The sequence below is a fragment of the Vigna angularis genome, chromosome 9 (genome assembly GCF_016808095.1).
Source record: "Vigna angularis cultivar LongXiaoDou No.4 chromosome 9, ASM1680809v1, whole genome shotgun sequence".
Lineage (NCBI taxonomy): Eukaryota > Viridiplantae > Streptophyta > Magnoliopsida > Fabales > Fabaceae > Vigna > Vigna angularis.
The window spans coordinates 756996-770203 of NC_068978.1; the positions used below are offsets into that span (position 1 = coordinate 756996).

Genomic DNA, 13208 nt, shown 5'->3' on the forward strand with positions numbered 1-13208 from the left:
ATATAGTTTCACTAATGAGCATCATCTGTCATTACAGTATAGAGTTGGAATAAATGTAAAAAGTTTAAAAAAGAGTTTGGTTTTTGTTAACTTGTCTAGGTATTTTATGACGATGATTATATTTATTGAAGAAATTTAAAATACTTTATAATAAAATATGTTATTTGTATAAATTTTTTGAAAGAAATTAAAATTTTATATATTATTTAAAATTAAATAATTTCAAGTTTTAGTTTAAATGTGAATATTTATAATTTTTTATTTTTTAAATTTATATATTGAGTTGATTTTATTTAACGAGGATTTAAGTAAACTTGACTTAACTTGCAGATTGACTCAACTTGATTTGATATGATTCCAGTCCAGTAAAAAATCAACTTGAATTGGCTAAACTCGATCCGATTTGTTTCTATCTAATTTAGGACCAACCTAACTTAAATTCAACCAAATTTAGATCCAAGTCAACTTGACACAATTTATATGTTTGAAATTAACTTACTAGTATGAGTTTAGGCACACCAAACATCAAACATTGACTCTAGGATGACTCCACTCGACCTACTCTTCATTGGACTAAAACAAATAAATTCAAGGTTGGACTATGTTGACCTAGGCCTAATTCAATTCAGACCCTGACTTGACCGAATTTTGTCTTGTCTCGACTTGTTTGAACTTTGACTCTAATAAACTCATTTCAATCTTAGACTAAGTCGATTCATTTAGTCTAAAATATTATTTAAAATAATTCTATTTGACGTAAATTTTTAAAAAAAGTTTTACAAATATATAATAGGAATAAAATTTGGAATAATTTTGACCAAAAAATTATTGCTATTAATATTTTTTAATTTTTTACACAATTATTTGATATATATAAAATATTTTTTTTAAAATTTTATGATGATCATAATATTTTATCTAAAAAAATTAAAATTTATCAAATTTGAATTGTCTCATCAAACAGTGAATATCCATTATAAAAATTAATTTAGCATCATCACGAATTTTATTATATCTGCAAGTATGAATTGTTTTTATAACTCCTAATAGTATAATATGGGATGATTTTGTTAATGTGAACACATAAAAGAATATTAATAAAGACAGTATATCGTAAAATGAACTAAATATATTCACAGTCCTAATAAAGTAGAAAAAAGAAAATGAAAAGAAGTTGTGTGGGTGAGTGAGGAAGGACGGTGGAGCGTGTTTTTTGACTATGGAAATTGGAATCATATATAGTGTTGCATTACATCCTATGCAACATACTTTTCTTTACAAACTTAGCTTAGAATTTCGAATTCATAGATCCAATTTCTGTGGTGCTGCTGGCAACTTGCCGACCTACCAAGCAAACTATACTATATACTCACTTCCACTATTAATCTATTTTCTCTATATTATACATCTTTCTTAATAACTTTCTATGAGACATGTTCAAATTAGTATTTTAATTTCATTAATTTTGTTTGAAATTTACTAATGATTAAGATAATTATACACCTCCTTAATATGTTTTTTTATTAAAAAGTAGTATTGTCAAAATGGATTGGAATCATTGAGTCAATCTGTTTAACTCGTTAATTTATGAGTCAAATCGAATTCGAATTTTTTCAATTTATTAATAAGTCGAATTAAGTTGACTTATTAAGTGACCAATTCATAATAAATTGGGTCAGACTTAGTTGGATGACCCGTTTTGACAACACTACTAAATAATAATCCTAATATATAATTAGACTTGATAAAATTTTTATTTTTTTTAAATATACGTAACAATTAACATGAGATAATTAATGAAGATTGTGGTTAATTACTTTAATCATTGACGAAATTTTATCAAAATTAATTTATTTTATATTAAGACTGTAATATTTATTTTATATTATTTTATCCTAATTATTGATTACCTTTTTAAAGATTCTAATCGAGGTTTATATTTAGGTTAGTATTATTTTCTCCCCATCATAAAATAGGTTTTGTCCAATGGAAATTTATTAATGAGATGATAAAATAAAGTCTTTTTCATTTCCAGCATGCATGTAGATGTTGTTCCGACAAGTCAATTACTGAGGTGGATCATCATCGGTTTTGTTGAAGTTTGAAAATTAATTTAAGTATACCAAACTTACCAAAAAGATACTATCCATTTATGTCTTAAATAATTGACTAACTTAATTGAGTAAACGTATACACTTCTTATAATTTTTTCTAAGTTAAATATGGATCATAACGAAATAGCATAACAAGGACAAAATAAACATCTAGATAGTGATTGTGCTTCTCAAGTTCCTTTGAAGCTTTTCTTATTTTAAATTTTTCTTAAAATTGATAAAATTCCAAATTCAAACGCCACCCAATTCATATATTAGATAAGACTAATAAATATGTGATAAATTTTTCCTCTAAATATACTTTATAAATGTTATCACTACTTGTTAAAAGAAAACCAAAAACCTGGCATTAGTTTCCTTTTGCATTAAAAGAACTACTTACACAAGTTGGTGGTTGAGATTTTTCGATTCCTTTATTTCTTCCAACCATGTGGACTACCACAACCTACAAATGTACCAAATTGGTAAAAGAAAGAAAAAAAATTACAAAAATAATATAAAATATAATATAAATTAATATTTAATTTTAAACAAAATTAACTCAATATAAATTAATTTTAATTTTAGTTAAATCTAATTTCATAAAATATAAGTTAATTTTTATTTCAATTATTTTATAGGAATGGATATGTGCAAGTAAAGGTAGTATGATATCTATATCCAATCTGTTTTTAAATAAATATTAAAATATTTGTTATTCACGTACACAACTATTTTTATCATCTTTAATCAAAACTCATTTTCACCTAACTAAAATTTTATAACATTTTTACAAAAATGTTTGAGAATATTTGTCACCTTAGAAATCCACGAACATAATCAATTCTTTTCATACGATGATTTGTTAATTAAAACTAGCTCAACTAAAAAAAAGTATTATTGTTGCCAAATAGAATCCTAATGCCAAGACCAATGGAAAATATTCCTAATCTATAATGCAAATGTTAATTTTACATTATTTAAAAAGATAAATTAACTCCACCGACTTATTTTTCAATACAACTTTGTTAACTAGAATTTTATGAATATTAATAAAATCACATATGTGAGATTATTAAGAAAAAGTGAATTCCACATAATATATGTAAATCATAATGAATTTAAATTCATAACTAGATCAATTAAAATGACATATTAAAGTGTATATTATTAACATTTGTATTTAATCAAATACCTAAGATTCAAAATTAGTAAAGTTGATGTTGAATTTCTTTGAAGCTTCCATGAAAAAAACACAAAATAGAAGGCCATCGTTGAATCACATAATATGTCTGATCTTTCACTCAATAATGTTTAGTGGTTGTTGAATCATTAACTATTTTTTTTCTCATTGGAAAATATAACTGATCTATGATATTTCAATACTTTATTATAATACGAATTTGAATAAACTTTTTCCTCAATATATACTTATATTATAATCAAATTAAAAACAAAGTAAACCAAACTCTTCTCATAAATCAAAACATACTTTTTAAAGCAATTAAAATACAGTTAATAACAAAAATTGTTTAGAAAGTTGGACAGTAGAATTTGTATAAGGTTGAAGTACACAAATTACTTTTAATTTCATCTATCTTCGTATTTTATCCTAAAATTACAAAGTTCCAACATCATAAATTGTTTGTGTAATAAAAAAAGTTACCATATTTCTTTGTCTAATAAATTAAACTATTAATAGTAACGTCCAAATTTCTGTAACTTCTTAACGTCCATTTTATTATGTTTGTCATCTATCACTTGGACATTTTAACTAATCTTTATTTCATTTTTAGGATATTATAATTAAAATGCAATTAATTAGGTTACACCGACAACATAGTTTTTCAAAAAACGCTTTCTTTAAAGGCGTGAGGTCAAAAGCAACTTAGATAGTATCATAACACCTTTATGCCTGGAAGAAGAATGGGAGCATATAAATAATATAAACAATTATATATATATATATATATATATATATATATATTATGTATATATGTATATATATAATACAATGGAATACTAAGATTATACGAACACGTGGGGCATAATAGACTATATAATATGAGTATGATAAAGATAGCTACTCTGGCTTCTGTGTTTACTACATAAAAGAAAATGGTACATGTGATCGTATTTGATTTAAGTAGTAACTTTTACAGTGATATTATAACTACTTTAATAAATATCAAGTAATTACAATTGGTTAAAATTATTAATAATGGTCTTCACTTTCAAATGGCAATTTGTAATTTATCTCTTAATCAATGTGTTTGAGATCATGATTACGTAAGATTAGTGTAAATAAATATTAATTTTTTAAGCATTAAAATTTTAGTAGTAGTAATAAAAAGAGTAAAATTGAAAAAATAAAAAATTATATAATTGTAAATATAATTATAAATAAAAATTAGTTAATAAAAAAATAATTCTTTTATTATAGTAATTATTTGAATTAAAAATAATAATTACTAAAATAATAAAACTGAAAAATAATTTTTTATTATTATAAATGATTATTTAAATTTAAAAACAATAATTAAAAAGATAAAATTAAAAAACTAAAATAATACATATATATTTCTTTATATATAACTATAGATACATAGTCATTGGTTTATGATGAGATAGTAGAAAAAATGAAACCTTGCAGGGATAAAATAAAATAAAATAAGAAGCAGTGGTAATTACTGAAAAGAAGAAAACAACAAAAACACGAGTATGGTTCATTGATACCTTTCCTTTTCCATTGCAACTCAATTCTGCTTTCCGACTATATATATATATATAGATGAGAGTGAAAAAGTGAAAGGAACATGGTCTTCTTCTCCATTCTCCATTCTCCGTTGTCGCACATTCTGAAATTCTGAAGAGAGAGAAGAATGGGAGAGGAATTGGTGATGCAAGAAGGCTACGTTGCCAATGAAGAGAGGTACCTCACAGTGCTTAAAACCTCTCTCTTCTTCAACGGTGATGGCTTCGCTGTCTACGATTCCAAGGGTCAACTCGTTTTCCGCTTCGACTCCTATGGTCCACGGTCACGTGACAAAGACGAGCTTGTTCTCATGGATCCCAATGGCCGTTCTCTTCTTACTCTGCGCCGGAAGGTACAATTACAACCTTTTTTTTTTTTTTTTTTGCTTTCTAGCAGGTCGATCACATGTTTATGCTCTAATTCTCAGATCACCGATTCAGTGTTTCTCTGTTTTTTATTCTTTTATTTACAACTGAAACGTTTCTAATTGATTCGGCAGAAGCCGAGTCTTCATCAGCGGTGGGAAGGGTTCAGAGGGGAGAGAAGGGAGGGAGAGAGAGCCGTTTTCAGCGTGAAGAGATCGTCGATCATCGGACGGTCGCGGACGAGCGTGGCGGTAGAGGTGTACGATAGGGCTGGTGTGGAGTACCTGATCGAAGGGTGTTTCCGGCAGCGGTGGTGCAAGGTTTTGAATGCGGGGAAGGAAACGGTGGCCGAGATTCGTCGCAAGGTGGACCCCACCACTAGCGTTATGCTGGGGAAGGAAGTGTTTTGGCTTTGCGTGAAGCCTGGTTTTGATGCGGCCTTCGCCATGGGATTGGTGTTGGTGCTTGATGAGATGAACGGTGAGAATTACTTTGACGATAGAATGGAAGAGCCTGTGGTGCGCTCTGCCGCAGAGGATCCGGGACTGGTTTCACCTCTTCCAGTTTGAGAGAAATGCGTGTTTATTCTGATGCTGACGTTATACTCACTCATATTAGAAACGTTTTTTTTTTAAATAATAATGATAATGTTGTGGATGAAATCACTTGGCAATGTAGTACATTGTCATTTGCAAAGAACACAAGGAAGAACTGATCCTAATTTCCCTTGTTATTTCTCACAATTACCATTTTAATAAAATAATTAAAAATTAAGAAATGTACGCTACGAGTGTTTAAAATTGTATACACAACTCTTTGTGCGTTGCATTTTATTTTTAAGAAAAAATACATAAAAATAATGTTTAGATTATGGTAAGAAAATAAAATCTAATTTCAGGTAGCGTGGTAACAAAATGTCTATTTATTAATATTTAAAGGTTTTAAATTAGCAAAGAGACAGAAATTGATATTGATGTATAGGAAATCTATTGATATTTTCTTGTAAAAAGTATAGGTCAAATAAATTATCATGATTATGACAAGTCTCCTATTATATTTGATGACACGATTGTACTTAAAAAGACATAAAATAATTAAAAATTATTATTGTTATAATTATTAAAGATATTAATGGCCCGCCAAAATTATCATTACAAGAGATAAATGTGAACTTGAAAGAAAATAAAAACAAAAAGATATATCCTATAGAGAAAATTATTAAAAATAATAAAAGTCTACTTCGTAAAAAAAATAATAATAAAATCATGACTTATAAGTGAACAAAGAAGACAAAATATATCAAAACTTTGTCTCTGTATAGAAAAGAATTAAAAAAAGAAACTTTATAAACATAATCAAAGAATTCATAGGTATTATTGGAGTCATTAGGGATGATAGATTTGAGTACAATAAATATTAAAAAAAATCAAAGCTATAAAAATTTAGTTAACTAAATTTACTATTTTGAGATTTGATGTTGCTTCACTTATAATAATTAATATAAGAGTATATAGATATGACTTTATTAATATCTGGACAAACAAAGATCTTGAAGCTTATAGAAAATTTAGTTTTAACTTTTATATGTACAGAATGTTCATAGCTAGATTTTCTGTTGGGCTATAAAATAAAAAACGAGTCATGGTGGGCTTGTAGCCCAAACACGCAGTAAAATTTTTTCCTCGAGTTGATTCATTTTCTTTTTTATTTAAAATAAATTTTGGTTTCTTAAATTTAAGAATCAGTCACATCAATTGTTATAAATTTTATTTAAATAACTTTAAAATAAAGTCATGAAAGGACTTATTATCTAACGAAAAAAAAAGAGTTTTAAAACTTAATGGCGTTACTCTACAAAAATAAAACTCATTTAATGCAGTTACAAAATTTCTTCCTAAACCGCGTAGAATTGATTTAATCAACAAGCTATATTAATCTATTTCAATAATTTCTCAAAATAACTTATAACTATAATTTACAAAGTATATGAACATCATTCAATTCCTATAATATCTACAGAAAAATAATTATTCAGTAAGATTAAATGGCTTAATTAAATAGACCCAAAAAGCTGTGACAAACATTTGTAAACCACCAAAATTAAATCAAACTTTTGACTAATTTAGCATATAATTTATCTAAAGTTTGCTTGTAGCAAATGCAAATTACATCAACCATTACTTTTGACCTAATTTAGAAACCATAAAAGTTTTTTATTGATCAAACTATAAGCATGAATGCTACAACTACAACATAGGAAACATATAATTATTAGTAGGTCACACTCATAAATCAGATTGAACACTTCAAGCATGATGTCCAAAAAGCACTACAATAAATGAGGATAAGAAGAGAAAGAAGGCAACGGAAGCAGGGGAAAAAGTGGCTGCCGGAGATGAAGGTGGTGGTGGCGGAGTGGTGTTGGCACCCGGTGAAACGGCGGTGGAAGGTGGCAAACCGGAGCTGGAGACATTGACGGCTAACCTTTGTCCACGTGTACAGTGTTGACCGATGCTACAGATGTAGTAATGTTGACCGGCTGTGTCAAGGGTAACGTTGACCGGACCCGTTGTATATGTACGTATAGAATTAGCTGAAGTGCACGAAGTGTAGGATTCTTCCGGCACTTCAACCACGTTATGTGATGTCTGAAAATCGAAGTCTTAAAAAGAAAAACAAATTATTCTGTTAGAAGTGTAAAGCATGAGATTAGATATTTTTATTGGAAAGTGTTATATTAGTAGAATAACATGTTCAATAAATAATAAATATTGTTAGGATAAACTTTAATTATAAAGTAAATTTTAAATCTAATTTAACTTTACAAAACTAGTTAGTAAGATGAAGATTGCATTTATTTATAAACTATAAATTGGATTTACAGTACACGTGAGACTTTTCCGAAAGATAATTAAGGTAAAATCATGGTATGAATCGAAGACTTACGTAGAATATCTCCGACTGCAAAAGTTTTGTCAGAAACCCAAGATTGGTATGTGGAGGAATCTTGTGGGGTTGTCCAGCCCGTGCCGTCTCCAACATTGAACACTCTTTGTGCCTCTGAATACTGTACAAACATTAAAACTGTCACCATTAAACTAAGACAGAGCGAACTAACCATGATGTTCGTGTTCAAAATTCTTGCAAAATATGTTTTTGTTGGTGTAAAGTGTAGTGAAGATATATAACAATGACAAAGTTGGTTCTGTTTTTGGTTGAAGTGTTTTGAGTGGAGAGCCAAGCTATAAATAGAGGAAGAAACCAAAGTTACAGAGGAAATTGTAAACTTGACTTTGATAGACTCCAAACAAAGAAAAAGTATTTAGTTTCTTATACATAATGACTAATTCAATTTACAAAATTTGGATATTACAAAATCAAAAGTTTTGGCGTGAAATCTTACATCAATTCAAAATAAAACCAATTTGAGATATACAAATGATTACAAATTTCAAGTTATAAATAAATTTTTTATACGATTGAATTCGGTTTAAAATTTAATCTTTAATATGACACAAAATTTAATAAATTTCTTGTTTGTTGAGTATAATATTTTATCATTATCAAAATATTTATTATTTATTATATATATTATTTTGCCTACTATAGTTAAACTTAAAATTTATTTTTTAATAATATATATATATATATATATAATAAATTTAACAAATAATAAATTTTAAGATGAAAAAAAGTCATCTCTACAATAATTTTATTTTTATTTTAATAATAAAATCTAAATAAAGGGAATAAGTTTCCATCATAATTGAAATTTGAACAATCCATAACATTTAACACCTCATGCTTGATTTTAAATATAATTGTATTTCAAATGATTTTAAGTTACTTAACGAAATAATTACTTATAAAACCTCTTTTATTTAATTGGATTATAATATTTTTAATCATTTTATTTTATTTTATTTCCTATCAAATTTAATAGAAAAAAAAGTTTTTCTTTTGGTTCAAAAATTATATGATGAAAAATTAAAATTATATGTTTAGCTTGTGGGTTGGTGTTAGCCGCACCGGTGGAGACGCCACTCTTTCGGACTTCCTCGTTACGCAATAGTTCAAAGTCTTCACGTACCAACCACCAACATTTATTTGTTGTTCTCATTTTTTCTCTCTGTTGCATTTAATTGAAAATGAAAGTATGCTTTCACATAATTAATAACATTAAGCAAGATGTATAAAATAACAAGATTATCTTTTATAATTAACTCTAATTTCTTTTTATGACAGTAAACTTTATACATTTTTAATGAATTTCGTCAAGGTGTATAACTTTGAATGTATAATCTGGAAAATAGTTATAGTTATATGCAGTATATTAATTCAGTGATTATAACTTCATCAACATGTAGTTCTACAGGATTAACACTAGTCATTACAATAATATAATGTATTTAGAAAATAATTATTTTGGGTAAATATAATATATAAATAAATAAGTTAAAAAGTGATATATTTTTTTCCTTTTTATTATCCAATCTAGATTTTGTACAGAGTTATTTTTTCAAATTCAAACCCAATGCAATTAACGATCTATATTGCTTCAATTAATGTTTTGATAATTTAAGTGCAAATCAACTATAATTACACTGCTAGGATAATTTTTTTAAAAAAAAAAAAAATTGATATTTTAACACACTCTATTTATGTTTCTTTTACTCTTTTTCATTAAATTATTATGATATCCTATTTTATTTATTTAAAAATTTTCAAACGCCCGAAATAAAGGTAGATTTCATAGGAAGAACCCAGTCAAATCCTCGAGCATTTTATACGAATATCCCAAATGTTGAAAATTTCAAATTTCGAGTGTGATATCTCTACTTGTGTTATTCTGACTTAATAGGATAAATTATACGAAAAATAAAAATAATACGCTTGTATTTTTTAATAAAATAGTTGAAATAAAATAGGAGAAAACATTGTTTAAAAAAATAATTGTATAAAAACATGTTGAGAGACAATAAAAATAAAATTAAAAATGAGGATATATATATATATATATATATATATATATATATATATATATATATATATATATATATATATATATATATATATATATATATATATATATATATATATATATATAGGTGATTTAAAATTACTACAATATTGGAAAAAAAAAACATTAATATTGGTTGGTGAGTTCATATAATAAAGATGAATATTTATAAAAAAGGTTAATCAGATATCTATAGTTCAGAATTTCCACAATTTGAATTGCTCCGTGAGTTCTGAAAATTGTTACATCCAAAGAATCATTGAGTTCACTTGTACATTCAATCTTCTGATTGCTTATAATGCTACAAGAAGAAGAAAAGCCGTACAACTTGCAGAAACCATTACATACAAAGATCCAACACCCTGCAAATGCATAATTTCTGCATCATCACCATCACTTTCTACAAATTATAGGTAAAATTCATGAATAATACAAAGTGTAAGAGCAAGCATACCTTGAAGGAAAGAAAGGAGGAGGTTGCTGATGAAGTGAGTCCTGTGAAACCTATATCATAAGCAATGCTACCATCTGGTTTGAACAATCCAAAGTTTCTCTCAGACGTTGGACCAGGCTTCAAATTCTCGTTAAACAAAGCAAAAATATAAGCTCTCACAACCATCTTAGGCCTATAAGGGGTACCCTTTTTCTTCATCAACAGCTTCTTCAAGTTTTTGTTGTAAGTCTTTGCATTTTTTAAGGTTGCACCAGCTTCATTGTCATCACCACGAGAGGCCCAACCGGTCTCGGAAACAATGACTTCCATCTTGTCGAAGCCAACCTTCTCCAAGGCTGCATAAGCTGCATCGATTTGAGCCATGAACATGTTGTCGTAGTGCAGCTTAGTCTTGGCATCGTAAATCCCTGGATTTTTCTTGAAGAGAGCATAGTTTATGTCAATGTGTTGAGGGTCATTCTTGTAGGCCAAGAAGGGGTATGCGTTTATGTAGAAAGGAGTGCCGATTTGTGAGAAGAATTGCAAAAGGGGTTTCATGAAAGGAAGAACATCGTCCCTGAAAGTGCATGCAGATGGAGGGTAGGAGTTTGCGAAGACAGCCTCGGAATGTGGACTTGACACCTGAATTTGATGTTGCAGATTGAGCCTAGCAAGTGCAGTGTAAACATTTTTAGCTGCTGGAAGCAAAACTTCCCACAGCTCCATGTCTCCTCCTCCTAGTATTTCGTTCCCCACTGCAATGCCACGAATTCTGGTTCCTGGAAGAAATTGCTGAACGTTTTCTTTGATCCAGTTCATGGCACGATCCTCTCCCTGACTTATGTCTCTCAGAAACTCATTTGGTAGCCCAATGATAATTCCAATCCCTGACCCTTTGAAGGCACTCAGAACTTGATGATCAGCATCATATATTCTGATGTTCCTAATCTTTGAAGCTTTCAGAAGAGTAACCACACTCTGAGGAGAAGGTAGATTGTCTGCAATCCTACCATAGTTCACTCCATACGTTCCAGTAAATACTTTATCCCCCAAAACTGCACCACACAAGAACATCAAAACATGGTCAAAATTTAAAATCCATGCCACTGAAAAACAATAACACAAGCTTTATTACCATGCAAAGGGTCTCTCTGCTAACCAAAAACAAACATTTTTGCATGGTATCAAACAGGAAATAATCTATGCAGTACATGAGCACGTTAAATTTACCAACTTTTAAAATAACTACTCTAAAAATGGTATTTTTCTTATAGTTACTGATATGCAAAGACGTTAAATTCTCATAAAAATGTAGTTGCAAACTCGACAATGAAGTGGGAAATTCAGTTTTGAGAAGAAAAAGAAAAGCTTAAAGATGAGTTGAGAAAGAGAAAAACACAGACCGTGAGAAAGTGTTACAGAGAAGAAGATAAGGCAAAGAAAGAAGGAAGTTGAGTAAGAGAACATGGTCCGTCGTAGTGTGAGGATATTAAGAATGAATGAGCAATGTTGTGAGTTCCCTGTAATATGTAATTCAATAACGTAACACGGTTGGTGAAGAAATGATAGGCAAACCTGGCGGTGATGCAAAACTTTTCCTCCAGGAATGCCATAAGCTAAAGATTCGAAGCTTTTTGGCAAAAGATGATGACCAAAATATCTGAATAAGATTCTTAGCCTTAAACAAAAGATGACTGAAATATAAAACAAGGATGTTTACAGAGACTTAGAACATATTCTTCCTTTCACCACCCTTTAACTCTCCTTAAAGTATACCTTTTTGCAACTTTAATCAACTCATGAATGTGTCTGCAGCGTAGCCAGCAGAGGCTTCAAGCTAGACACGAAGGATCTGTAAATTCATCATCATCATCGATACCTTTCGTTCCTCTGTCATTTCTTTGATTCAAGTTTTGCATTGACAAAATAAAACTAATTTTGACAATTAAAGAAGCGTTTTCGTAAAACTAATTAGTTAAATTAATCTGACCCAGTCTTTGTAACAAATTTTATGCAGAATTTGAAATATAAACTTTTGTATTTTTTCAAAAAAGAAGAAAGTAAAAAAATAAGAAAAGATAATATTAAATGAATGTAAAAGGTTTAGGTGTTTTAAATAATTTTTTTTATATTTAACAAAATTTTACACATATTTTGTATTTACTATTTTTCTTTTAATTTTTTATAAATATAAAAGTTAATTTTTTAAATGATTAAAATATTCCTGAACTAACGTGTGTAAAAAGGTATTTTTTTTTTTATCTTTTATGTGAAGGAACCAACCTCCAACAACCTTGGACATTCAGATGTGGATGACGCACTGACATGAATCTAGTACTAGATCATCCTGGTCCGACGTAAAGTTCAGATTTTTATGTGATCAAAGCCTTCTTTCACTAGAATACATACACATCATAGATTTCAAATTTTACATATTAAATAATGACTATTGTATCGAAAATGACCTAAAACATTATTTATTACAATAAGTCACCCATTTTGTATAAAAAATAATTGAACATTGAAAATGCAAAAAGCTATT

At 28.3% G+C, this 13208-nt stretch overlaps 3 protein-coding genes across 3 annotated transcripts; 1 reads left to right on the plus strand and 2 right to left on the minus strand.

The window, feature by feature from the left end:
* The first annotated feature begins 4870 nt into the window (after positions 1–4870).
* On the plus strand, positions 4871–5995 carry LOC108320520 (protein LURP-one-related 12). The gene is made up of 2 exons (XM_017551961.2): positions 4871–5200; positions 5348–5995. The coding sequence occupies exons 1-2, from the start codon at positions 4976–4978 to the stop codon at positions 5780–5782; spliced, it is 660 nt and encodes a 219-aa protein (XP_017407450.1). The 5' UTR covers positions 4871–4975; the 3' UTR covers positions 5783–5995.
* A 1308-nt stretch (positions 5996–7303) lies between these two features.
* LOC108320573 (umecyanin-like) lies at positions 7304–8416 on the minus strand. Its single transcript, XM_017552021.2, has 2 exons — positions 8160–8416; positions 7304–7875 (listed from the first exon to the last, which is right to left on the minus strand). The coding sequence occupies exons 1-2, from the start codon at positions 8332–8334 to the stop codon at positions 7520–7522; spliced, it is 531 nt and encodes a 176-aa protein (XP_017407510.1). The 5' UTR covers positions 8335–8416; the 3' UTR covers positions 7304–7519.
* Positions 8417–10354: 1938 nt separating this feature from the next.
* Positions 10355–12176, minus strand: LOC108320548 (glucan endo-1,3-beta-glucosidase 14). The gene is made up of 3 exons (XM_017551994.2): positions 12070–12176; positions 10688–11721; positions 10355–10595 (listed from the first exon to the last, which is right to left on the minus strand). Exons 1-3 carry the CDS (start codon positions 12131–12133, stop codon positions 10527–10529), a joined length of 1167 nt encoding a protein of 388 aa, XP_017407483.1. The 5' UTR covers positions 12134–12176; the 3' UTR covers positions 10355–10526.
* Positions 12177–13208: the final 1032 nt, after the last annotated feature.

Coding starts and splice junctions, on each gene's coding strand:
- LOC108320573 (XM_017552021.2), bottom strand. CDS start 8,334: ATGGTTAGTTCGCTCTGTCTTAGTTTAATGGTGACAGTTTTAATGTTT. Junction 7,876..8,159: donor TGCAGTCGGAGATATTCTAC/GTAAGTCTTCGA, acceptor TTTCTTTTTAAG/ACTTCGATTTTCAGACATCA.
- LOC108320520 (XM_017551961.2), top strand. CDS start 4,976: ATGGGAGAGGAATTGGTGATGCAAGAAGGCTACGTTGCCAATGAAGAG. Junction 5,201..5,347: donor TTCTTACTCTGCGCCGGAAG/GTACAATTACAA, acceptor TTGATTCGGCAG/AAGCCGAGTCTTCATCAGCG.
- LOC108320548 (XM_017551994.2), bottom strand. CDS start 12,133: ATGTTCTCTTACTCAACTTCCTTCTTTCTTTGCCTTATCTTCTTCTCT. Junction 11,722..12,069: donor CTCTGTAACACTTTCTCACG/GTCTGTGTTTTT, acceptor TGTGTGGTGCAG/TTTTGGGGGATAAAGTATTT. Junction 10,596..10,687: donor CCTCCTTTCTTTCCTTCAAG/GTATGCTTGCTC, acceptor ATGCATTTGCAG/GGTGTTGGATCTTTGTATGT.